Source organism: Mus musculus, chromosome 1 (assembly GCF_000001635.26).
Source record: "Mus musculus strain C57BL/6J chromosome 1, GRCm38.p6 C57BL/6J".
Classification (NCBI taxonomy): Eukaryota; Metazoa; Chordata; class Mammalia; order Rodentia; family Muridae; genus Mus; species Mus musculus.
This window is the reverse complement of record NC_000067.6, coordinates 187,341,432-187,368,527: the sequence shown is the minus strand read 5'-3', so window position 1 is coordinate 187,368,527 and position 27,096 is coordinate 187,341,432. Positions and strand designations below refer to the sequence as shown.

General features: G+C 45.7%; 1 protein-coding gene across 10 annotated transcripts in view; it reads right to left on the bottom strand.

Annotated features, from left to right (window-relative positions):
• Positions 1-27,096, bottom strand: part of Gpatch2 (G patch domain containing 2) — a 157,040-nt gene that overhangs the window by 3,118 nt on the left and 126,826 nt on the right. For 5 of the 10 annotated variants that reach the window (XR_003946457.1, XM_030242477.1, XM_030242487.1 and 2 more), the window contains 2 exons: positions 26,953-27,041; positions 16,824-20,171 (listed from right to left, as the gene is read on the bottom strand). The exons of 1 other annotated variant lie outside the window; for it this stretch is intronic. Coding sequence is in view for 7 of the 9 variants with exons in the window: in XM_030242477.1 (XP_030098337.1) it covers positions 19,951-20,171; positions 26,953-27,041 (310 nt within the window). In the remaining 2 variants the exon portion in view is untranslated. Of the gene's footprint in view, positions 1-16,823; positions 20,172-26,952; positions 27,042-27,096 lie in introns of those variants that run through there. 4 more of the 10 variants (NR_151741.1, NM_026367.4, NM_001357646.1 and 1 more) reach the window with 1 other exon arrangement.

The window sequence follows — 27,096 nt, the reverse complement described above, 5'->3', positions numbered from 1 at the left end:
GCTACAGACTTACAAGGGTGGAGTTTGGACCTGTGACTCCTCACTGTTGTTGGGTAAGGGAGCAGAGAACTCAGGTCAGAACTAGTTATGGGTATAATCTTCAGGGCTGGGCTCTAGAGACCAGCCTCGTCAGCTAGACCCTACCTTATCCTACAGTTTCCCAACCTCTCAAGACATTGTCACAGGCTGGAGACAAGTACTCACAAATGAGCCCTGGAGTACTTCCCTTTTGAAACATAGAAACGTTAAGTATTTTAATTGTACCGTATCAGCTGGAATTTTAGAGAGACTGTATATATCCATCTTTGATTGGAAATGTGACTTGTTTTAAACTAATGTTTGAAAAGATATTTTGAAAACCAATATGAATTCTATTGAAGTCTCTTTGAGAGCTCTCATTTAAGAGTTAAGTGAGAGAAGAAAGCCAAATCATCTTTGCAGATGTTGAGAAGAAATTCATCGCAGGCAATCACCATCTAATATCCAGCACTGACTTTCTGAGCAAGTGCTTTCTCTAAATGATAAATCAAATGTGTTGGAAGTATCATTAATCTCAGAATATAAATGAGACAAGCAAGAATATTAAGACAATGGAAACATTAACATTAAAAACCAGCCATTATAGCCAAGAATAGAAAAAAATATTAGAAAAGTATGCTGAATTTTTTTGAGGTTGATATTAACATACTCTATGGCAGAGTCTACTGTGTAATAATGCTAGTATGTAGGCTGAGCTATAAATATTTACCCATCTAGATGTCATGTGGCAGATACATGGCTGATATTATATTGCTATAATTAACATTTGAAATAAAAGGATGGAAAGGTTTGCCTCTTAAAATAAGAATATGGGGTCAGTGAGAGGGCTCAGCAGACAAAGATGCTTTCTGCCAAGCACGACAATTTGAGTTTGATCCCTGGGACTCATGTGGTAGCAGGAGAAAAAGAAATCCTAAAAGCTGTCTTCTGACCTTCACATACTGTGGTATACTCATGGAAGCATGGATACACCCATACTTACACACATGCACACACACGCACACACACACACACACACACACACACACACACACACACACACATACACACACACGGGGGTGGGGGTGGGGGGGAGGGTTCGGCAGAGACTGAAACACAGAGACAGACACAGACACACAGAAAGAGACAAACACAGAGAGAGAGAGAGAGAGAGAGAGGGGGAGAGAGAGAGAGAGAGAGAGAGAGAGAAATAGGTTGTTCACAGATGAAATAAATAATGTAATGAGAAACATTTTTAAAAAATGAACATCAAAAACAACAGTTTACTTAAATGCTCTTTATCCCAAGCTCTAGGCAAGTGAGAGATTGCTTTTTGGGTTTCAAACAAGCCTTACACATTTCAGTTTCCTTCCTGCTGCCATAAGAAATACCCTGACCACAGGAAACTGGGGGAAGGAAAGGGTTTACTTGGCCCACACTTACAGGTCACAGTCCATCACTGAAGGAATCAGGGCAGGAACCTGAAGCAGAAACCACGGAAGAGCACCACCTGCTGACCTACATAAGCTGGTGCTTAGCTCTTATACAGCACAGGAGCACCTGCCTGGAGATTGATGCTGCTCACAGTGGGCAGGCCTTCCCACATTAACAATGAAGACCACGCCCCACATACATAGCCACAGGCCAACCTGATCCAGGGAATCTCTCAATCAAGGCTTTTCTCTAAGGTAACTCTAGGCTTTGTCAAGTAGACAAGACTGAGACACCATATTTATTGATCTGAATAGGTATGGCTCTCATAGACTCCTGCGTTTGACTACTTAGCCCATAGGGATTGGCACTATTAGGAAGCATAGCCTAGTTGGAAGAAGTGTGTCACTGTGGGGATGGCCTTTGAGGTTTCTTATGCTCAGGCTCTGTCCAGTGTGGAAGAGACCCTCCTCCTGGCTGCCTTCAGAAGACGGTCTCCTACTGAATACCTTTGGAGCAAGAGGTAGAACTCTCTACTCCTTCAGAAGTATGTCTGACTGCATGCTACCATGCTTCCTACTGTGATGGCAATGGACTGAACCTCTGAAACTGTAAGCCAGTCCCAGTTAAATGTTTTCCTCTATAGGAGTTACCTTGGTCATGGTGTCCCTTCACAACAATGACACCCTAATGGAGACACCATATATGTTTTTTCCCATCTTTGTTTCCTCTGTTTCTTCTATCTTTGTAGCTGTGTCTATGTGCCAAAGGCTTGTCTTTAAGTCCCAACAGGACACCTGCTTGTATGGTATTTTAAGTCTTTGAAAATTTGAGGCTTCTTTGTTTATTCCTTCACTTACTTTTACATGTAATTTTGAACTCCTCTATGCATCATGCACGCTTGGGGAAGCACTCAACCGTGAGCTCTAGCTCCACCTCTAAGGCTTTAGTTCATTTTGTTTAGTGAGGAACTCCTATTTCTCTTTCCTTTCTGGCAGGATTAGGTTATGTGGCCCTGGCTTAGTAGAATATGTGATCCTCCTTCGCCCTCTTGAGCGCTGAGATTACAGGCATTCACCCCATACTTGGCTCCTAAAGCTTTCAATATATGTTTTTGGGCAAACATTTTTGTACAGATTTATGTAGTAGTGCAATATTCAACATGATTTTGTGTAATGTCAATTTATTTGACCTTTATATAAACACATGGGAAGTAAGGGTAGAACTGGATGTGTGTGTGTGTGTGTGTGTGTGTGTGTGTGTGTGTGTGAGAGAGAGAGAGAGAGAGAGAGAGAGAGAGAGAGAGAGACTGAGTAGTTTATAATAAAAAGCATTTCCTTACAGTTCTGGAAGCTATGAAGCCCACACTTTATTTGGCAAGGACTTCTCGCTCTGCTAGCACAGTGGAAGGCATCGCTGGCAGGGGGGAAGAGCCAGAGTGAGTCATGAAAGGCAGACTCACTTTCTGACCATCTAGTCTTGTGACAACTCACCTAGTCCTGAGATGCCATCATCACTCCATTCCTAAGGATGGGGCCACCACAAGGTGACCATCTCTTGAAGGTCCTACTTCCTCATACTCTTTCACTGGTAATTAAATTTTAACCCGTGATTTTGGAGGGGGGCCATTCAAAGCAATGCACCATGGCTATGAAAAACAACCAGGTCTGATGGAGCAGGGGTAGGTATTAGAATCTGTTGTTTTTCCTGTGTCATTGTGGTAGCTTCATTATATTTTCAACTTGACACATGTAAGATTACCAATGGAGTCTAACATATTGTCTATTCCGGGTTGGGCTGTGGGCATGTTTCTGTGAAGTACTTTTTCACTGAGGTAGGAAGGCCCACCCTGAATGCATGCTGTCCCATTTTATGGGTTGGGTCCTGGCTTGTGTAAATGTGGAGTGGGCTGAGCACACGTGGGCATCCATGCTTTCATGTCCCTCTGCTCTTGACTGTGGATGTGACTAGCTGTTTGGGGCTCTTGCCTTGACTTGTCTCAGTGATGGACTATAACCTGTGACTCAAATAGCCGCCCTTCCTCCAGGCCTGGAACTCTGCTGCCCCTTAGAACCCAATCCTTAGCTTCCCTGGGCAGGTTGCACATACCTGAGGGCAGAAAATAAGGCAAGTTAAAGGACTCCTCTTGAAATTTTCTAATACCAATAGGGATTACAAGGAAGCCCAGTTTCTGGATGCATCCTACCCAGTACCAGAACCCTAAGGCCTATCAGTCAACGAACACGGTTGACCAGTATTCTATGAATTCAGCCCCTTGGCCTTAACAGAGATGTGTAGCGAACTTCTGGAGCAGGCAGCCAATAGCAAATTTCTGTCCGACAGGATTTAGTGAGGCCTCAGTTGTCAGGCAGAGTTAGCACAGCTGTACCTTAACAAATATCACAGCCCCAACGATTGTGTTACATGGGAATTGTCCTACTTGGGGAAAAACTTGAGACAATGGATCCTGCCATCACATGATTATCATCGGTGTTTTAAAGATATTGAAGGTGATTATCCGATGCGTATCTGGATGGCTTCTGAGTTTTGAATTTCTTGACTCCCTCTGCTTCCATTGCAGACAAATGTGGCCATGCATCCTTCTTGACATCAATTCTCTCCTTACAGATAAATCTTTTTGTACTCGGCTTTGGTTTTATTTCTGGTCCTATTATTACAGAGGGTTTTCTGGCCACCAGCTGCTCCTTTTCAGCATTTATGAGGATTTGACCTTTTTTTATTATTTTATTTCAGTGGTGGGGAGTCCAGAGTTCAGCTCTGGTAAGGGGTCCACCAGACTGTGTCTTGTGAGTGGATTATGTATGAGGCAGGCCCACACCTTGGCTCTGATTTCAGCTTTAGGGGGCCTCCTCTTGCCTTAGAGCCTGGAGAAAGTTACTTGTTCTCCATACCTCCCAGCGCGGGAGAGGCTACGGCTTTAGGCTAAATTGCCAAATCCTGTATTTGTGCACCAGCAGGCAATAAGTGAAGAAGCTTAAGCATCGAATTCCTACTGTCTGAAGCCTGCAGACCCTGCAATCAAACACGGAGACCGTATTCCAAAACAATTGTGTCCCATGACGGTTTATTACGGAAGAGTCAGTCTCTCTAAAGATGCTGCCAATAAAACAGAGTGGAAAACTGGATCCCTTTATAATTTCTGTTCCACAAACCACAATTTTGTAGATGATAGCTGAGCTCTTATTCAGATTTCAAAAACCACTTTGTGTGCTTAGAGACCATTCATTCACACAGGGCCCTGGATGAAGGATTCCTCTGCAGGCAGCAAGCAGCATCAAGTAGAGACTGCTTGTCGCTGCTGGGCCCATTCAGGCTCCCTGTGACCTTCTTGCCCAGCCCTGCTGACAGTCTGTGAAGGCTGTGTTAACCAAGGGGTCCACCCAGCAGCCAGGGCTAATGGGCTTCCTCCTGCAGTGTTGAAATTGGGATTTATCTTCCCGTAGAATGATTTTATGGACACCTCGGAGTCAAGCCTTTATTTCTACATCAGAACTCAAAAGCAGGTTCGGCAGTGGTAAACTGCAGATGTCAGACAACTTCACTAAGAGACACTGTGCACAGGAGCCTGGGAGTTGTACTGGTTTGTCACCTTTGCCAGATATTTTGTTTATGGATCACTGTGAACTTTCCTCTTAGTTAAGAAATGCAACCAGAGGTAGGCTGTGCAAGAGAACTTGTGTGTTTGCCTAAAATAAATTGAGGCATACGGCCCTTCTCACATGGGATTTGGAAACCATGCTTCTGTTGGCTTACCCTAAAGCTTGAGAGAGTTTTAAACATCTCTCTCAGTACAGAGTTTGGGTCTATGGAATCTCTTGTTCTCACTAACTAATTTAGGCAGAGAGCTAAATTTCAATTATGGACTAGCTCTATAGGAATTATATAATTAAAAGTGAATACACATACACACAGACTTTGGGGCTGAGGTGCCAGTGTTTACATTAGGAAATAAAATAGTCTATCTATCTATCTATCTATCTATCTATCTATCTATTACCTATCTATTTATCTACCTATATATCTATCTGTCATCTATGTATCTATCTCCTACCACAGATAGAGGAGCAATTGAGAACTCCTGTCAAGGAAAGTGAAAATATTATTATCAGTCTTTTGGTAACTGCTTGGGAAGGTAATTTTATAAAAATATAAATCAAAACGTAAAAATTATACTAGAGCTAGGGAGACGGCTCAGCCAGCTAAACGCCTGGTGTGTAAGCATGAGACACTGAGTGTGGATTCCCAGCTTCCATGTAAAAAGCCATTCATGGCAATGCTGGGGACTGCACATCCTAGAGTTCGTGGCAATGCTGGGGACTGGGCATTCTAGGGCCAGTGATCAGTCAGTCCAATCCACTGAGGGACTCTGGGCTCAGTGAAGAGACTGTGTCAAGAAGTAAAGTGGAGCTGGGCAAAGGAAGACACCTGGTACAGGCCTCTGGCATGCATGTGCACATGTGTGTACTCATACACAAATGCATAAGAGACAAAGAGGAAAAAGTTACCTTAAAGGCGAGACTGATAGAAAGAGTTCATCGTTACCAGACTCCAATTAGACAGACTACTGGGCTATCTTCTTGAGCTCAGTGGATATGGGCAGCGACAAGGACATGACAGCAAAGAACACAGATAAGGAGTCAAAGTAAGAGTTCCTGGACAACCTCAGGGCATCACTGGACAGATCTGGGTGGTGGGGCACCTCTACAATGATCTCTCATTGTGACCCAGGGCCTATAGGAACTGTACATTTTCCCAAATCTTTTTAATGCTTTGAAAGTCCAGTGCGAGCAGATCTTGTATTCACAGGATGGTTTCTGGCAGTGCATCTGTTTCCATAAGATTGCTCTTTTTTTTTTTTTTTTTTTTTTTTGGTGCCCATTGGCCAATGCTGGGACCAGTCTGCTCATGGACTGTTTTGAATATCATTGCTGAATTTATGTTCTAAAAAAGATTTTAAGTCTCTTATGGGCAGTGAGTACTGTATGAAACTCATACAGTACTCACAGTAGCCATATGGCGTGTGCTCCATAAATACCTAGCAAGTGGCATTTAATTAGAGGACAGGGAGAGGGCACATTCTGCATTGACAGAATATGACTGTAATTGATCTCGGTTTGTTCTGCAATGAGCCGTTTACCTAGCCTAACGACCTGCGAGATGCTTTATTTTCACAGATGCAAAAGTCTTATTAAAGAAGGGATCCAAAGCCGGGTACGGTGGCACACACTTGTAATTCCAGCACTCCGAGGGCCAAGGACTGAGGCAAGATAATCTCTCATTTTAGGGCAACCTGGGTGCAGAGTTGAGACTGTCTCAACAACTCCACTCCCACCTTGGACCCAGGAAGAGCTACAGCCACAGCTTGTCTTAACTATGCCTACTATGGGACACACCAATAAACATATCCTGGTCCTTATCTATTGCAATGCTGATTGGGACATGGAGAAAACCAAGTGAATCCTGGGTAAGTTGGGATCTTTCTGCCCAGAGCCTGGCTGAGCTGTTGGCTCTGAATTCACTAATGCAGGTTGAGATTTTCTTTGATTGTATCAGTGCTGTCCATCAAAGAGATGACTTTCTGATTTCAGCCCCAAACCTAGCCTCCTCTGCTGTATTTGCGTTTAAACAAAATACAGTTTCCATGCTCTAGACAGGAACTTTGAAAGAAACCCCCTCCTAGAGTTCCTGTCTGCATTTCTCTTGGGGCTGTAGAGCTCTCCTGTGTAGCCACTATGCAGAAAACGGCATTATTCACTCTGCAATCTTCTTAGTCCCCGCAGCCTTTCATCATGTCTTGTTCCAATTCTCCAAATTGTATATAGAATGAAGGTCATGGCCCAGACCCCAGCTCTTTAAAAAAGAGCCACCCTTTCTTCATTGTTCTGGGAAATCTGCTTGGGCTCCTGGCCAAGGCCATACTGCCCAGTTAGTATTCTTTTGCTTCTGTACCAAGCAACCAGCATGTCATGAGGTGTGTATGTTAGGGGCTACTGTCAGATGGTCACTGTTTAGATCCTATCAATTTGAAATTTATTTTAACTGCACACGAGCTGAGATAGGATGCTTGTACAGTGTACTGTATTTTAAGGGGAATGTTAGGCATAAGTTCCAGGGTAGACTAGTATAAAAAAATTTTAAAAACTTTTGATATCATACACTATAGACAGATTTAGAATATTATTTTCCATAACAAGCTTTCCTTCTATTTAATTTGAATTGCTAATACGCTACCTGTTAACAATATAGCATTCTATATCTTTAGGTATTACGTAATCTGGACTCTTTGGTCATTTAAGAATGAGAGTTTTTCTAATTATATTTCATTAAGGAAGCATCATCTAGTCTTTATAAGCAGGTATGACCAATATGAGGTAGTGACATTCTGTCTGTGAGGTTCACTGGAAAACAGTGCACGAGGTCCCCAGCACAGAAGCATCACACACAACAATTCTTTGTCCTGTAGAGCTACTTCTTTTGTAAATCTTGACTCTGGCACCCTAAGTCACTTGAGTTTCCCAAACTAGTGTGGGTTGGATCAGATGTGAACTCAGGGCTTCCAACCCCTGGCCATTGCTTCTCTGTAATGTGACCTGCTCTTTGGCTGGCTGGCTTCAGTTCTTTGGCGTCCCCCTTTTGAAGGAAGGAGGTGGAGCCTCCTAGTGACAGGTCGGAAGCAGGTGGAAAGGCTTGCTTGAACTGGGAGCTGTTGGTAAGAGAATCAGATAGCAGCAGTCACTCTCCTCCTACAGCAGCCAACCTAGGCTTGCTTGCTTGACGATGATCAATGAGAAGTCACAAGACAGGCCAGGAAGACTGAAGGACATGGGTTCAAATCATTTTACTTTTCTTTTTTTTTTTTAACAACTTTGCTATGCTCCATTTTACTCTATAGAAACTATAAAACGGTTCAGTGAAAAAATGCCACATATCATACATCCATTAACATATTTAAAAAGTACAATACTTTCTGATTATTTTCCAATTTTAGAGTCTTACTTAGAAATAATGGACCTATCCCTGTAGATAGGAATGGTCGGGTTAATATTTGAAAGAGTTAGGCTTGATTTAAAAAAAATAAAATAAAAAGGAAATATGAACCTGAGTCCTTTTAACGTGCTCTTGTGCCACAAGTTAGAACTTTATTAAAGCATTAGAAGGTATTACCGTGCCTTAAAACTATCCATTCTTAGCTGACTGAACAATCAGGGGGAGTCCAATAGGTCAAGTACAGCGGTACTTTTCAGTGCTTTATAGTGCATTTAAACACTATCCAACATCCAGCAGAGAATTGGTATTATATGAATATAACAGGAAGCCTCTCTTCATTTAGCCTATGCAAAAAAGGGACATTCATTATGAGATAAATGGGTGCCTTATGGGACCAAGACTAAGTCTTCAAGAAAGAATTATAACCATGGTAGAATGCTCAGGAGTCTCAGACTAACCTAGACAGCCTATTTTACCTTCTTGTCTGCTCACATAAAACTAAATATGGGACAACTGACTGTTGTTATGACTTCAAATTTGTTTTATCTGAATCTACAACGGATATTTAATAAATAATGGCCTAGCTACATCAGCTTTTATACCCCGCCCCAGCTAAGCATTTAATGATCTGTAAATAAGCAGTTGAGAGGTGCTTTCTGAAGGGACTCTGCTCTTCCATGACAAATCTTGGTGTGATGTGAAGGACTCACCCTCTGGCTTCTGCGTTTACTCACAGGATGCTTAGGGGACACAGTGAGTGTCCTGTCAAATTTGTAAAGAGTGGGTCCTATGGGAGAGAGGCAATGCTTTCCACCGAAAAACTCTTGCTTTCCCGATGATGGCGCAATGCTCTTCCTCCATGCTTTGAAGATTCTGTGGCCACATGGAACCTGCATCTGCTTCTTCTGGTATTCTCTCCACTGCTGGCTTCTCCCTTTGACCCCTTTGTACACCCCTTTTCCTTCTCTCCTTCACAATGGCCCCTCTGCTCAAGACACCAGTCACACTAAGACTGGATGAAACCTCATGGCCTTAGTTCTTTAGCAGAAACGAAGGGTGGTAAAGCTACGACAGTTCTCAGGAAAAAGCTTAGGGCAGAATATCCAGAATGTCGCACTAGAGGAGCCCACCCCGGATATGGGCAGACTTTTGCTGCTACTACATTTGATTCTTCCAGGGGAGGCTCAATTGCGCCCTTATTCTCAGATGCCTCTGTAAGAAGAGAGTTTGGGAATATCAAATTTTTAAGTGCTCTCCTGGCGATTCTTACACAGTGCATTCTGGTAGGCACTGTTATAGAATATATTCTTTAAAAGATTGTGAAAAGACACACTTTCAGGCTGAGAAAATAACAGAAACAGTAGGTTTTCTGAGTCCTGAGCTAAATGCATTCCCTTCCAGGTCTGACACAGGCTCTGTGCTTCACACTCCAGGGTCTATGAGAATACAGCAGAGGTCAGGGGAGCCATGATGAGCCAGAGGCAAGGCAAACATGGCCGGAATCCCCACAAGAGCTGGAGATGCCCAGTAACAAGATTTTCCTTGGCTACTGATGACTTGAATGCTGCTTTTACTCTTCACATATTTTCGATTGAATGCATTTTTCTAGAGATTTGTTTTTATTTATGTGTATGCATGTGTGTCTGTGTGTATGTATGTGCATGTATGTTGGGGTGCTACCAGGAGCCACAAGAGGGTGTCAGATGCCCTGGAGCTGGAACTATAGGCCTTTGAGAGCTGCCTGACATGGGTGCTGGGAATCAAGCGTGGGTGCCCTACAAGAAGAGTAAGCTCCAGCTCTGAATGTATTTTTAAAAACCTAATTTCATCTGGAGTCACAGATGCTTAGTGCCAAAGGCATGTAGTCCTGTTGCTATGAAATTAGAGAACTTACTAAACATGTCTGTTGGCTGGAGAAAAAAAAGTGAGTTAACACTTGTGTCTCATCTCCTCCTTTCCTCAACCCTTTAGGCAAGAGCACACAAACACGAAGAATCCCTCACTTGTTTAACAGAGAAAGAGGTACTACTATGTGCAAGGACCTACTGCTAGATGTGCAGCTTCAGTCAGTCCTTATAAGCTTATAAGGTAGTTACTGTTATCCTGGAACTCAGCAAAGGACTTGAAGTAAGATTAGACCCCATCCACACAGCGCCAGGGACACACATTGAGGCCACCGGGAGGAATTGTATTGCCTGTGTCTTCTGCATCATGTCAGAACATACAGTAGTGGCCATGAGTGAACCTGTGCCACTCCTTGAGTAGCGCCAGTCCCAGCTAAGCATGCAGTCTTCCCCAACAGTCCTCATTCTTAAGAAGAGTTTTGTGTTCCATGGTTCAGAATGTACACACCTTTTCATCACTGTATCACTTGAGCTGGGCAGCATGTTGCCATAGGCAGTGGAGAGAAACATTCCTGATTCTCTCGCTTCTCCATTAAAATAAGGTACATCTTAACAGTTATGGTGTCTGAAATTCAATGAAGTATGGACCACGCTAATTTAATATTTAACAACCTGGACATATGCCACAGTATGGAGACGTGGCAGAGACTTTCCATGTACATTAAATACCCATGTGCTCCCCTATTAGGAGTCTCTGTGATTCAGTGGGCCCAAGTGATGAAGCCCCCTTCCTCTCTTCACCATAGTGTGTTGGGACCCAGTAGGTATCTGTGTACGCTCAACTGACAAGTGTGGGAAAGCTCCCTTTGGGGGGTTCCTCTTAAGCAAGGGCTCCTTACATAGCTGACACTGTAAGTAGTGTCCCTGGGGTGCTGCCTATCTTCATCCTCTGCCTCTTGGCTCCCCCACATCAGCACCCCTACTCAACCTTATAGGCCACAGTCCTGTGTGCTGACCGGCCTGGGCAGGGTGAGGAGCTACTTCAGGGGGAGGGACATAAAGAACAGCGTGGGATCTCTAGCTTGTGCGTGGATGAATACAATGAGTCGTCCCTCAAGACGGTTCTTCACTCAAGTCTCTGGCTTCCAGAGAAGCCCTTAGGACACCTGTCCCCAGAGCGAGATCCACTCCAAGAATTCTCATTCTTCTGAGAAAGCAATGCTCGGGGCACTCCTGTGTTGTCAAGACCGTCTTGTCTGTGAAAATGCCTTATGGCACCTCCCTGAATAGAGGAACAAGTGAAGAGAAAGACTATTTGTTTGATGTAGTCTGATTCTCTGGAATTTAATCCTATATCCTCTTCATGGCTGAGCTAGCCATTCAAAATTAAAATGAACCTTTCATCCATGTGTATCATAAATGGGCATTTATCGGGATTATATGATTTTGCAATCCATCTGAATATGTAACCAGGATTTGTTTTCTTTCCGTTTCACTATGTAATTACCATGCAACAATAACAAAAGTGACAAGTTTGAAGACCAGATAAAATGCTGCAAATTGGCCAGTAATGGTGATATTTCCTCATCTTCTGGAAAATCCATTTATTCTCTCTCAACAAATCAAGGCATTGTCAGCCCATACTCATCTTGTGGCCAGAGGGGCTCCACCAATTTCTGGATGCGAGCGAGTCCTGGAATGCAGATGAGGCGAGCTAACGAAGGCTCTCGGCGCAGGCAGCTGGGCTTTGGTTGCCTCAATTTCTAAATCATCCGTAATGGGGCCAAGACCTCCCAAGCACTAAAAAGAGCGAGCTGACATGCTGGACAAACTGTTAATTTTTTCCTGAAGAAGCTGCTGTATTGCACATCTGTCACTGCGGCGCAGACAATTACTCACTGAGTCGGGGAGGGAAAATCTGCTGCTTGTTTCTAGCTGGGTTGTTAAGGGGCCTCGTGGAGGAACAATGGCCCGAGAGTCAGAACGCACTGGCTTCCAGTGTGCTTGGCCATGCGTCCCTCAGTCTGGGGACTGTCCTGTGATTCATATCATGTGGCATAGGCCAAGATGTGCCTTCAAAGTAGGGAGGGTATTGGATCTGATAGGTGAAGGAAGATGTGAGTCAGGGCAATCACAGTAAACCAGAGCTGCACACACTACAGCAGAGTAGTTACTGTTAGGGGTGCTGTGTTTCCTGTTTTAGACTTCCCGCCTTTAACCTGTGCCCCCAAGTGCTTCCCCCACACCTCAACACTCTTAGTATGAATAACATCCCTGTTCCATGCACCACGGGCCATCCACACACATTCTGTAATGCACTAGAGCCACCAGTGTGGAATGTCAGTGCACCACGGGCCACCCACACACATTCTGTAATGCACTAGTGCCACCAGTGTGGAATGTCAGTGCACCACGGGCCACCCACACGCATTCTGTAATGCACTAGTGCCACCAGTGTGGAATGTCAGTGCACCACGGGCCACCCACACGGATTCTGTAATGCACTAGAGCCACCAGTGTGGAATGTCAGTGCACCACGGGCCACCCACACTCATTCTGTAATGCACTAGAGCCACCGGTGTGGAATGTCAGTGCACCACGGGCCACCCACACGCATTCTGTAATGCACTAGTGCCACCAGTGTGGAATGTCAGTGCACCACGGGCCACCCACACGCATTCTGTAATGCACTAGTGCCACCAGTGTGGAATGTCAGTGCACCACGGGCCACCCACACGGATTCTGTAATGCACTAGAGCCACCAGTGTGGAATGTCAGTGCACCACGGGCCACCCACACTCATTCTGTAATGCACTAGAGCCACCGGTGTGGAATGTCAGTGCACCATGGGCCACCCACACGCATTCTGTAATGCACTAGTGCCACCAGTGTGGAATGTCAGTGCACCACGGGCCACCCACACGCATTCTGTAATGCACTAGAGCCACCAGTGTGGAATGTCAGTGCACCATGGGCCACCCACACGCATTCTGTAATGCACTAGAGCCACCGGTGTGGAATGTCAGTGCACCATGGGCCACCCACACACATTCTGTAATGCACTAGTGCCACCAGTGTGGAATGTCAGTGCACCACGGGCCACCCACACGCATTCTGTAATGCACTAGAGCCACCAGTGTGGAATGTCAGTGTACCACGGGTCACCCACACGCATTCTGTAATGCACTAGAGCCACCAGTGTGGAATGTCAGTGCACCACGGGCCACCCACACGCTTTCTGTAATGCACTAGTGCCACCAGTGTGGAATGTCAGTGTACCACGGGCCACCCACACGCATTCTGTAATGCACTAGTGCCACCAGTGTGGAATGTCAGTGCACCACGGGTCACCCACACGGATTCTGTAATGCACTAGTGCCACCAGTGTGGAATGTCAGTGCACCACGGGCCACCCACACGCATTCTGTAATGCACTAGAGCCACCAGTGTGGAATGTCAGTGCACCACGGGCCACCCACACGCATTCTGTAATGCACTAGAGCCACCAGTGTGGAATGTCAGTGCACCACGGGCCACCCACACGGATTCTGTAATGCACTAGAGCCACCAGTGTGGAATGTCAGTGCACCACGGGCCACCCACACGCATTCTGTAATGCACTAGTGCCACCAGTGTGGAATGTCAGTGCACCACGGGCCACCCACACGCATTCTGTAATGCACTAGTGCCACCAGTGTGGAATGTCAGAGCACCACGGGCCACCCACACGCATTCTGTAATGCACTAGTGCCACCAGTGTGGAATGTCAGAGCACCACGGGCCACCCACACGCATTCTGTAATGCACTAGTGCCACTAGTGTGGAATGTCAGAGCACCACGGGCCACCCACACGCATTCTGTAATGCACTAGTGCCACCAGTGTGGAATGTCAGAGCACCACGGGCCACCCACACGCATTCTGTAATGCACTAGTGCCACCAGTGTGGAATGTCAGAGCACCACGGGCCACCCACACGCATTCTGTAATGCACTAGTGCCACCAGTGTGGAATGTCAGAGCACCACGGGCCACCCACACGCATTCTGTAATGCACTAGTGCCACCAGTGTGGAATGTCAGAGCACCACGGGCCACCCACACGCATTCTGTAATGCACTAGTGCCACCAGTGTGGAATGTCAGAGCACCACGGGCCACCCACACGCATTCTGTAATGCACTAGTGCCACCAGTGTGGAATGTCAGAGCACCACGGGCCACCCACACGCATTCTGTAATGCACTAGTGCCACCAGTGTGGAATGTCAGAGCACCACGGGCCACCCACACGCATTCTGTAATGCACTAGTGCCACTAGTGTGGAATGTCAGAGCACCACGGGCCACCCACACGCATTCTGTAATGCACTAGTGCCACTAGTGTGGAATGTCAGAGCACCACGGGCCACCCACACGCATTCTGTAATGCACTAGTGCCACCAGTGTGGAATGTCAGTGCACCACGGGCCACCCACACGCATTCTGTAATGCACTAGAGCCACCAGTGTGGAATGTCAGTGTACCACGGGTCACCCACACGCATTCTGTAATGCACTAGAGCCACCGGTGTGGAATGTCAGTGCACCACGGGCCACCCACACGCTTTCTGTAATGCACTAGTGCCACCAGTGTGGAATGTCAGTGTACCACGGGCCACCCACACGCATTCTGTAATGCACTAGTGCCACCAGTGTGGAATGTCAGTGCACCACGGGTCACCCACACGGATTCTGTAATGCACTAGTGCCACCAGTGTGGAATGTCAGTGCACCACGGGCCACCCACACGCATTCTGTAATGCACTAGAGCCACCAGTGTGGAATGTCAGTGCACCACGGGCCACCCACACGCATTCTGTAATGCACTAGAGCCACCAGTGTGGAATGTCAGTGCACCACGGGCCACCCACACGCATTATGTAATGCACTAGAGCCACCAGTGTGGAATGTCAGTGCACCACGGGCCACCCACACGCATTCTGTAATGCACTAGTGCCACCAGTGTGGAATGTCAGTGCACCACGGGCCACCCACACGCATTCTGTAATGCACTAGTGCCACCAGTGTGGAATGTCAGAGCACCACGGGCCACCCACACGCATTCTGTAATGCACTAGTGCCACTAGTGTGGAATGTCAGAGCCCGTTTGCCAGGCAGTCAGCAGAAGCAGCTTTTCCTTCCCCTCTCCCTGAGGTCAGCGTCCACTCCAACTGCGCGGCTCTGCCTTACGAGTAAGTCCACATCAATTAGGGACCTCAGAACTGTTTATTTCTGAAGAGCCTATCTTCAGTTAGTTTTATTTTTCATTCCAAATTTATTAAAGAGTGTTTCTTGAAGAAGAAATGAACATTTCTTGGACTTTCTTTTTGGTCTGGTTTTTATTGAGACGTTTCCTGTAGCTGAGGCTGGCTCTGGCCTCCTGATTTTTCTGCTTAGATTTCACATGTGCTACGAATACAGCCTTCTATCTCATCTGGCCACTAGAACGTTTGTAGTAACATGCAAACGGACTGTAGACAACCAGGCGGCTTCTCCTTGGGATCTCATTGTAATAACCGTCAGGCAAAAGGCTCACTGCTAAAGTGTGTGATTTATTTGGATAGGCCAAACCAAGGCGAGGGGGCCGGCAACTACAGAAACACAAGACACCTTTCTGTGGTTGGCCACCTCAGTCCTCTAATTCGAAGGAGTAAACGGCTGAGGTAATGGTGATTTGGCAATGTGATGACACTAATGTACAGAGAGGACTCTCGGTGGCAACAGTGGATCACAGTCCTGGCAGCTAAGCTAAGTGTCCTTAAGGTGTCAGCTGTGTGAAGTTGCAGAAGCAGCCTTCCTGGTCTCCCTGTTGGCTGAGTTTATATTACTGCAAGCCTGCTACACTGAGGAGTATTTAGTACTTGCTGGACTAAAAACCTACTTAATGTAACAACTCTACTCACCTTTGTGGAAGAAAATCCTGGTACCACAAAAGTGAAGTGTCTTTTCTAGCAAAGTAAACCAATAGTCTGATGGGTATTATAAAATATTTCAAGTGTCTGAGCAGGTCCAGAGAGGTGAGCCTTGCTGCATTGGTCACAAGATGGAGCTGGAGAGAGAACGGAAGGTCAGCCCATTCCAACTTCAGAGAAAACAAGAAGAGGCCCCAATCAGTTATGAATAAATTTGTGAGTCGAATACATTGCTGAATTTTTCTTTAAAATTTTCGTGAGACCCCGGAAATTCCCAGAGCTTAATGATAATTAACTGCACTATTAAATGTTAGCTGGATGTCACTAGAGTGAGTCACACAGAGCCTCACGCAGGATATGTAAGCACTCTGCTACTGAAGGGAACACCTAGAGAATAGTTAAATGTTTCACCCCAAGTTTTCATGACTCTGATGTTAGGAGAGAAGGCGTGGAGACGTGGCCTGGGGAGAGCACTTGTCTGGACAAGGCCTTAGATTCAATCCCCACCACTGGCAAACAGGAGAGACACGAAGAAGACGTAACAGAAGGTTAAGACAGAAACACACCAACAACGGCTTTAGAAATAGTGTTCTCACTATGTTTTATTCTCTTACTTCTCTGTTGAACCAATATGTTCTCTACAAAAAAAAAAAAAAATCAAATTATTCCTTGCTAACAACTTCATTTTACAGTACCAATGTAGATCATTTCTCTTTCTGAAAGACAAAATTCAAGTTAAAATGGTTTCAAAAGTACTTCAACGATTACTCGCTTACAAAACAGTTGCTCCAAATGAAATTCACGGAATACCAATTGGAAATGTTAAACATTTTTTTTTTTTTTTTTTTTTTTTGGTTAAACATGAATGAAGGGCAGAACCTCTCAATCCTGTCTGTCCACCGCAAACTAACACGGCTGCAGTGCACCCGCGTGCACACATACTCAAGCACGCATGTTTAACCTGCTGTCTCAACTCTGTCTGCATAATCATTGCAGCCAGTCCCAAACTGCTGTGCTCAAACACGGTGCCCAATTTCCAGGTAAGGGGCACTTACTAACGTGGTTTCCATTGATATTTACTTTTGACACGGGTATCACCATATGCCACCATCTGTCCTGAAACTCACTACACAGTCTAGGTTGGTCTTGGACTTACGGCAGTCCTGCCTCAATCTTCCAACTTCTGGGTGGGTGTTAGCATAGCTGCCCACTTTAAAAGTCACTAGATCATTTAAAAACAAAAAGAAATGAATTCAAGGGAATTCAGCCTTATACATTCTATTTAGGGGAGGGAAGAAGGGAGGAAAGGACTACAGCCCACACCTGGTTGACATTAAAGACACACAATGCGGAGTCACACTGCTGACACAGCTATGCTCCGATTCTTTGGCTACCGTAGGGAGTGGATGGGAAGGGAAGAGACCCTAACTGACTGGCTTGCAGAACAACAGGGTGGACTCATGAGGAAGTAGAAGAAATCTCTTAAGACTATTTAAAGGTGATAGGAATGATAGAGTTAAAATCATGAACTCCAATGATGTGGGCACCATGAACTGATTTGAACTGATAATGATTTATTAATCTCTATTAAATGTAAACCAGTGGGATTCATGTCCCGAGCAGACATCTGATTTACATGAACATTTCCTATTTTAATTGTGTTTACTTCTCAGCTATGGTCAGGTATGCCAGGGACGTCACATCTTGCTGCTCTTTATAAGGACTTGAATGCTGAAGGGTACCTGTGGACAGCTGGCGGTGGGCTGGGGCCTGTCGGTTCTTCTGTAAGAGCTGGTCATCCACTCTGAACAGATAAACACTAGTAGAAGATGAACCCTGTGAGTAAGGAGCTTTCTTGTGTGAAAGTAGAACTGTGGTGTCCCAGCAGCTCGTGAGGACCTTGCTGCAGAAGCTGCAGCAGAGGGTTCACATTGTCTGGAGGGCAGTGATGGGAAGTGCCCAGAGAGAGCAGTTTTGGAGGCCCAGTGCTCAGCACATGGCCGTTCCTGTGCATCCTCTAGGGCAGGGTAAGGACACAGCAGCTGATTTCTCTGGAGACTGGAGCCAAGCGTTCAGTGGCCTCACTGTTTCTCGCTGGCTTGAAATTGAGCTTATATTTAAAAGTCCCCTCCTAGGGCTTTACAAGACCATCAAGAAATGAAACTCAAAGAAGAGCAAACAAGTTTGGAAAAGACCCTTGAGTCCAGTACACGGTTAGTCTCTTCGATCTTCCCTCCTACGTGAATATGGTAAGCGTTTAGAAAGACAGCTATTAAAAATGGCAGTTTACTAGTCACGAGCTTGTTCCAGCAGCAATGCTTTCCCCAACACAAGTGTTCCGTGAGGCACAAACGGGGTCCACTTGTGTCCTGGCCAGCCCACTTCTTACCACGGCCACTTCTCAGGAAAGACAGTTCCTAGAAGAAATGCAGATGTTTGCCAGACTACAGAGTCTGCATTTTTTATAGAGGACCATACGTGGAAAGGTCTGTTAACCTGCTGAAACCTTTTCTATTGCCTTAAATATTTTAATTTCTTTTTCAATTTACAAAATTGAAGTTCATACTGCTTTGTTCAAGCATACACTAGTATGGGTTCTCATAACCTTTTCTGAAGCAAAGGAGCCATTCTAAGTAATAATAATTAGGGTTTTTTAATGAACATTAGAATAAATCAGTATTTTCTGAACAAAGAACAACTTAGAATTTCTGACCTTATGGAGAGAACGACAGAATGGAATGGAAGGAACATAGTGTTTCGCTTAATTTTAAACTAAGTGTTTAGTATCAGAATGCCTGGTCCCTCTGTTCCTTCTGTACTTGGTAAGTGGGTTAGGCCAGTTAGCTCAGTTTTGGGAAAAGCTATTTATATCTTCAAACAAACTGACTCAGGAGTTTACTAATTTACTTCAGTGACTAAACCCTGAGCAGGCCACTCTTCTTCCTCTTGGAGCTGATCCTTAACCCCAGCCTTTGGGGAGAGGTAGACATATGGAGGGCAGGGTTTGCAGGTCAGTCAGGATGACTTTAAAAATACATTTTCTTTTAGCGATGACTTTACGTCCTAAATGAGGTAAGGTGTGTAAGCTCTGCACTGGAGTGATGCTGACAGTGCTCTCATGACGACGATGACGACAACGGCGTTAGCTCTTGCCAAACATCCCACTGTGAATTTATGCTACACTGCTGAAAACAGTTAACGGCATCCCAGTTACAAACCCTCATCAGAGCCAAAGCAAAGGGAAGTGAGCTCACTAAGCAAGCCTTCCCGGACATGCTTAGGACTCCCTGCATGTGGGAGAGGGAGCACGTGGGAGAGAGGAGGACCACACTACTTAGTGTCGGCATCATAAGAATGTGATCCTCAGACCCACTGGGTGTGCTCCACTGTGTCTGAGCATCACGTACACGCACGGATGGAGCAAGGCAGCAGAAAGAACTGACGTCTAGGATCACAATAAATAAGAGACCAACTATTCTTCATGTCTAGAAACTGCTGGAAACCGAGGAAACACGTGAAGGGTTGAGGTTCGTACTTGAGCACCGTGAGTTGTGATGGAATCCCATTTCTATCACTGGCGGGACGCTATGCAGCCTGGAAGCTAGCTGGAGGCAACGTCAGAGGTCGGCTTCAAACCAGTACACACTACGATCATGTTATAACAATGGGGCACAGCAACAGAAACCGCAGGTTCTCTCTCTGCTCAGGCAGGGTTTCCTGATGTGGGGGCAGGGCTGGTGGGGGAGCTTTTTGGTAGAGGAAATCCAAGTCCTAACCCTTTCGGCCTCTGAACGGCTTGAACTGGCTCCGCGATCCCTCTGCCATCTCGCCCGAGGCCTGACCCGGGTGTCCATCCCATACTCTGAAGCATGCGGTTCCCGATGTTGCTCTCTAGGATCGGCTGGGCGTTCTCACCCACAATTCCTGAAATGAGAACATGAAAACCCAGCAGTGAAGACCTACCCCGGGCTGAGCAGCCTGATCCCTGTTTCCTCACCCACCACACAGGCATCCTACAGAGTCCACTGCCTGCCGCACACAAAACCACAAGCTCGGAGAAGCTCATGTCTGCAAAGGCGGTCAGCAAACCAGGAAGCACTCTATACTTGGGTGGGTTTTCATTGATGTGTGGGCTGTGGTAAAAATACAACTTATCCTGCAATATCTCACATTTGCCCCAGACCCCGAATGTAATGAAACTGAACCAAACAAACCCAAAACATAACTGGCTGTACCCTGAATTCCTATAAATTTACAGTTATGCATGCACAACTTATCCATGTATGTGGGTGTGCGAGCCTCAGAGGTCTTCCTCTGGCATTCTCCATTTGACTTTGTGAGACAGCATCTTTGACTTAGCCTGGAGCTCAGTGGCCGTGTAGGCCCCAGGCCATGGAGACCCTGGACTCCTCTGTCTGTGCCCAGCCCAGGAATTACAATCCACTCTGTAGCACTGAGCGTTAACACGGGGGCTAGAGTTCTGAAGTCAGGCCCTCATGCTTATCTCCCCAACCCAGAATACAGTCTTGACTCTCTTCTCCTTTATATTCAGCCTGCCACTTTCTCCTTACAGGTCCGTGTTTTCATGGCTTTAGAAGCAGCTAACACAGGAACAACACAGAAGAACACTGAAGAGCTCATTACGGTCCCTCCTGAGACCTGAAGGACAAAGGTCTCTCTTTCTTCACAGACCCACACAATGCCTGTGGTGGCCCAGCTCAGTCCCTGGGTCTGGGGCGTCTCTGTTCTGGAGTGTGGACAGAGGCTAAAATGGCCACTTAACCCTCTCAATGGTCACTCATAAGATGGCACTCCTTACCTCAGCTCTGACAGCAGCCTTCCACATCCACTGAGGGTTTTCATCCCTGAACTGAGGACAGCGATAGCAACGTCCCTGGCTTGTACCCTTCTACCACCACAAGAAAGCTAGGACTCTGTGCTACTCTTCAGAGAGCCTCCTCAGAGCAACAGGAGAATCCCCAAGCATGGACAGAGACAATAACAAGTACCCAAGAGCTCCAGACATAGCACTCTCCTAGTGCTGGTGTGGGTGGGGTTGCACGGGTGCAATTTGTTACCGTTCTTTAAACTGTGCGCATCCATTTGCATGTGTCCTTCGGCATGTACTTCCTAGTGAATAAGACATATCAGCTAGAGCCAAGGGCAAACTCATCTGGCACTCAGAGGAAGTGGAAGTGGGTTTATCTCCCTGCCTTGCAGAAGTGGGCGAGGTGCTGCGAGCGCTCTACAAAGACTAACCCTCTCTTATTTACTACAGAGCGGTCAGCGGTCGCCAGGTCATGCATCCAACATTTCTGTATCCTCTTCTTCAGGCCTTCAGGCCTTCAGGCCGGGACAAGAGAAGCAGAGCTCCCCTCCTGTGACATTCACTCCACTGCGCAGGGATTAGGTCATGGCAATGAGTAGTGATTGTATGAAACACTGGCTCAGAGAATCAGAGCTCCAAGGGCTGAGGCACACCTCAGGGGTAGGGTGCTTGCCAAGTGTTTGTAGGGCCCTGGGTTTGATGCCCACGACAGTCAGAAACTGCCATGACCAACAACCAATCCCCAAGAGAGTTTCCTGGCTAAACGGACTTCCTGCTTGAACTGCTACACAAAGATTTGTCATTTATGAGATTGTGAGAAAGACAGGATAGACAAGATGAAAAACAGACAAAAAATATAAAGAAAAACATCTGGCCAAAGTCTCTAAAAAACAAAGTTTTCATTTCACAACAGAAACTGGGGTGGCCACCCTGAACCTGTGGGGGCTGCTGAGCAGGTGTCAGGTGACAAACACTGTGTCAGTGTACACACTCAGCTCTGGCTTTTCAGTGAGTGCAACAGGTTAATTTAAGTTTGTGGGTAAGATGAACTGAGGTCAGAGGTCTGATGTTTGCCTGACACATCTGGTCACATAGACCTGCGTGACAAAAGCTTGCAGAAATTCAGCTTTAATTAAAAAAGAAAAGAAAAGGAAAACCATGAGGCCAATTTAAAGCTTCTCTGAAAATTGCTAGGTGATTTCCCAGTTAGTTCTGAGTGGCACCATGAAAACGATGTCTGCCTGACTTCAGATCACTGGTCCTGAAGCAGGAAGGCCTGCAGGGCTTGGTCTACTTCCAAAGTAGCCAAGAAGAACTTATTCTTTCTCAGTGTTTAGAATGGTGTCTGTACTAGCTGGCTTTGGGTGCCAATGTGACACAAGCTGGAGTTATCCCAGAGAAAGGAGCCTCCCTTGAGGAAATGCCTCCATGAGATCCAGCTGTACGGCATTTTCTCAATTAGTGATCAAGAGGGGAGAAGCCCATTGTGGGTGGCGCCATCCCTGGGCAAGCTGAGCAAGCCAGGGGAAGCAAGCCAGTAAGCAGCACCCTCCATGGCCTCTGCATCAGCTCCTGCCTCCAGGTTCCTACCTGTGTGAGTCCCTACCTGACTTCCTTTGGTGATGAACAGCAATGCGGAAGTGTAAGCCGAATGAACCTTTTCCTCCATAACTTGCTTCCTGGTCATGATGTTTTGTGTAGGAACACAAAACCTGACTAAGACAGTATTAATTATTTTAACTCCATAAAAATAGTCAAATAAAACAGTATCTTGTTCTTGGAAAACAACAACAACAACAACAACAACAACAACAACAAAGGATCCTGATTTCTAAATGTAGTGCATTCCCATAAAAAACAGTGGAAAAGACAAAAAGGAGGCCACGTTATCTGTCACAGAACAATTCTGCTCTCTGCTTGGGGCTGTGGCAAACATAGCCTGATTTAGTTCTTGCTCCTGATCCAGGTTCTAGCCTGTCTGCTGGGTCCCCTCAGACCTTCCATAGACGGTCTTGGTGGAGGGATTCACTTGCATAATTGGCTCAAGAGACAACAATCGTGCATCGGCCTCTCCTAGCCACTAATCTAGCCAGCTGACTGCAAGCCTAATTGGCAGCTTGTTGAGTAGTTTGGCTCCTAAAGTGTTGTACTGATGTGGGCTCAACAGACAGTGCAAGGGGAGGCAGAGTTCTCTCCGTGTAACACAAGCTCCACCTGTCTCTGCCCCTACGCAGTAGGCAGTTATTAGTTTTCCCTTATTCAAAGCTTCCAATCCCTTTGCTAGCCAGCCTGGGTCAGGACTATTATTATTAGCAATGTTAACCTAACTGTGAGTAGTAATTACGTCCCCAGCACCTACTTTAGGGACAAGAGGTGAGACTCTGAAAGGCATGGCTATTGCTTGTCAAATGCTTCAATTACTTGATCTGTAACATCACACATTTTTCATGTAAATAAAATCAATCTAATTGGGTGTTTAAATATCTATTCCCCTCAGTTTCTTTTTGTTTGACTGTACTTTAAGGCAGTGGGGACAGAACCCAGGGCCTTGCCAATCCTTAGCACCCACTGCTCACTGAGTGCCCTACCCAGCCCTGCACTTCCATTTTATACAATGAAAAGTATTTACATTTACCTGAAAATACAATGTAAAACTAGTTTCTTAAGTGATAAAAGCATACATGAAAGACACAGTAGTCTCTTACTGTGTTTGGAGGATTGATTTTTTTGTAATGGAGGTTTAGGTTATAACAAACTAAATAGCCCAGACATCAGTAACTGCAAACAGCACTAAACTCAGTGCCATAGAATGGAGGATACCCAATTTGTGGTTGATACCATACCTCAACAAAACTATTTAATATGCTTGCCATCAAATCCTTAATAAGCTCACCTGCTACGGACAATGACACGTACACAAGCGGACAGTGCGGCCCTGCAGAAGAGTGACCATTTTCTCGCTCTGCTGCTCACTGCTTTCCTGGATGGCTTTTCTCAGACTCTAAACGTACCCTGCTGCAAGGCCCTCGCTTCTGAACTCCTCATTTATAACAGTGAATCTATAGCTTTTGCTGGAGACACACACTGGCTTTGGTATGTGACTTTGAAGACGGCAGAACAAGCCATACATTAAAAAAGTCAATACCTAACCATATCAATATTCATTTGACATCGTCAATACTCAACACAAAGGGAAAGGAGCAGTAAATAAGCTAAGGCACTGAAATAAATTTGGTGTTCCTGTCACAATTAATAAATGTACACCCAACAGCACCGCTGGCTGCTGTAGTCTTCTAGAGACCGGATTTTGCTCAGCACTCTAGCTTTGAGGCCTGGAGGGTGGCCCCACTTTGGCAGCAGCAGACTCAGAGCTGGGGTGTGATTTCTGAGGGGCTCCGAGTGTCTCAGAGACAGTACCCTGAATCAGGAATACATTACACAACTGCGTGCTGAGAGTCACCAGCTGACACAAGCCAGAGTGGGATGGCAAAATAAAGTTCCCGAGTGTACATTTCCAGCGAGGCTTCGCTAAGTCCTTTCCACACCTGCCATTTGTGTTCATAATAAATTACAGAGAAATCAGAGACGATTACAAGCAATATCCACCTGTCCATGTCTTCACTCTTCTTCCCTACTTCATATGAGTTTTTTTTTCTTTCTTTCTTTCTTTCTTTTTTTTTTTTTTTTTTTCATTTTCCTTGTTTACGTTCAGTGCTGACTAAAAGACAGGAACACGAGAGTGTATCTCAGGGAAACGTGTCTTTTGGAAGGTCTGCAAGGACCTACGAACACAGCAAAACCATGTGTGTTGTACACATTTACGTGTGGGTGCGTATGCACGAAGCCTAGAGGAGAACATTAGGTGTTCCACTTCTTACGCTCTACCGTATCCCATGAGACCCCGTCTCTCTGTGACCCTGGAGTGAGGCTGCGCTACGCAAGCCCCTGGACTGATCCTGAGCCTCTGCCCTCACAGCTCTGGAGTGTCTGGCACTCCCGGCAGTGTCTAGCTTTATAGGTGACTGCTGGGTATGTGGACGCAGGTCCTCGGATCTCCACAGTACGTGCTGTCAGCTACTGAGCCTGTCTTTAGCCCCATTCTTTCAAGAGGAATTCTATAGGCCAGTATGGCCTGGGGAATTTACAGATATAACAGACTGTATTCTGACTAACTCTATTCTAGAATTTGGAAACAGTGATTTTCATGGACAAGGTGATGACCCAGCCTAACCACATAATCCGAGTGTGTTTCTGGCATGGCCTTTCTGACTGATCTAGAGAAGCCCCTTCACTCAGGTTGGATGTTGGATGCTGTTAGCTGAAATCAAGGACGTTCCCAGCTGCCTGCATTTGTTCCCCCTTTGAAAGGACTGCTGTTGCACACAGGTTTGAAAAATACATTTAAAATGAGTGACTTAGCATTCTGAGTAACCAAACAAAAACAAAAACACACATTAAATAACTATGAACTTTTTTTCATAAGCTAAAATCTAGTAGTAAAATGAAAATCTCAAATCTTAAAAGGCTCTCAACAGACTTGAAGTACCTCCAGTACTAAGGAAGAACTGTGACCCTTCTGCACACACTGTTCTTCCCAGGCCACACAGGTGCTGTGTGGCAGGGCGCTTCTGCTTTGTCACTGTGGCCACACAGGGCCATTAGCAATGCCTCTAGGACTTTTCCATCTGTGGCTTCCCGCTGAGGTCAGAGGTCAAGGGACCTCTCACTGGAAATGGGGCTGTTGAGGAATCCTGGCCTGGCCTTAGGAGAGACTGGAAGAACTTATCACACTTATTTCCTTATGGATAGATATTATATTTTACAAGGATTTCATGGACATTCTACATTTCTCCATAGTAATAGCTAGATATATCTTCTATAAGTTTCAGACACATAATTGGGTTAAAGTCAATATATATACAAGAGAGGTCTCTCTTTTTTTCATCCATTTTATCTTAGTGTATGTTAATTACATAAAATAATGGGCTTTGCTGTGACATCTTCACAATTGCATACAATGTACTTTGATGGGACCTGCTATCCTATTGCTGTCTCTTTACTCTGCCCCTCCTTCCTGGTGCTTCTTTCTTCTTTTGGGACATGATCCTTTTGATAACTAGATGGCCTTTGTGACAGATGGCCTCTTTAGCTTTGCCTCTGACCTTTTTCAAGGATACCCAGGCAACACTGCTTAATGAAAAAAAGGACAAATATTTTCCTAATATCCTGTAAGTTCACTCATATTTTATGGGGAAAACTCTAATCAGAACATGGGTGCTGAGCCCACATGTATAGTTCCGAACTGCACCAACACCACACATCATACCCAAATCCCAGCCTCTGTCTGGAAGGGGAGGCAGGTTATTTCAGAAAGGAAGAGATGGTGGGTAGGAGGTGGGAAGGTAGGGATAAGAGCCAAAGGAGGTCTTCATATATCCTCAGAATATGTACCCACACAGGATGCTAAGGGCATTACCATAGAAAAGGCAGGCTTTAGCAGTCACATGGTGACTATCCTCTACCCACTCTCAGACCTAGTAATCACACAGGCTCAGGTAGTGAGGATCTGTCCTCTCATCTGTTTATGCCCTGTTTCCCCTGCGAGTCTGAAAATTTCTTCAAGCCCGCCAAAGACACAGCTTTGGAGGTTTATGTATCCTTGCCCATCCCACCCATTTGAGTGGGTACCCAGCATGTGTCTCACTGATTAGCTACTTGCCAGGTTCACAGGATGAACAGGCTACACATCCTAACGGAAAGGCAATGATCTACCTTACAGTGTCTTGCAGCGATGCCTCTCATGTCGGAGAGTGATTCTGAATCGCCTGTTTTCTCTGTGGTGATTTATGTGGCCCACTCCAACCCACTCTGTTTTACCTGCTGCAGTGGGTCCAGGCAACGGGGCAGCTTTCCTTCTCCTTTTGATGTCTCCTGTGCACAAGGATCCTAAATGCATGCTTGTCTGCCTACAAGTAATTATCAGAAGAAACAAGAACTATTAACAAAGGAGGGGGATGACAC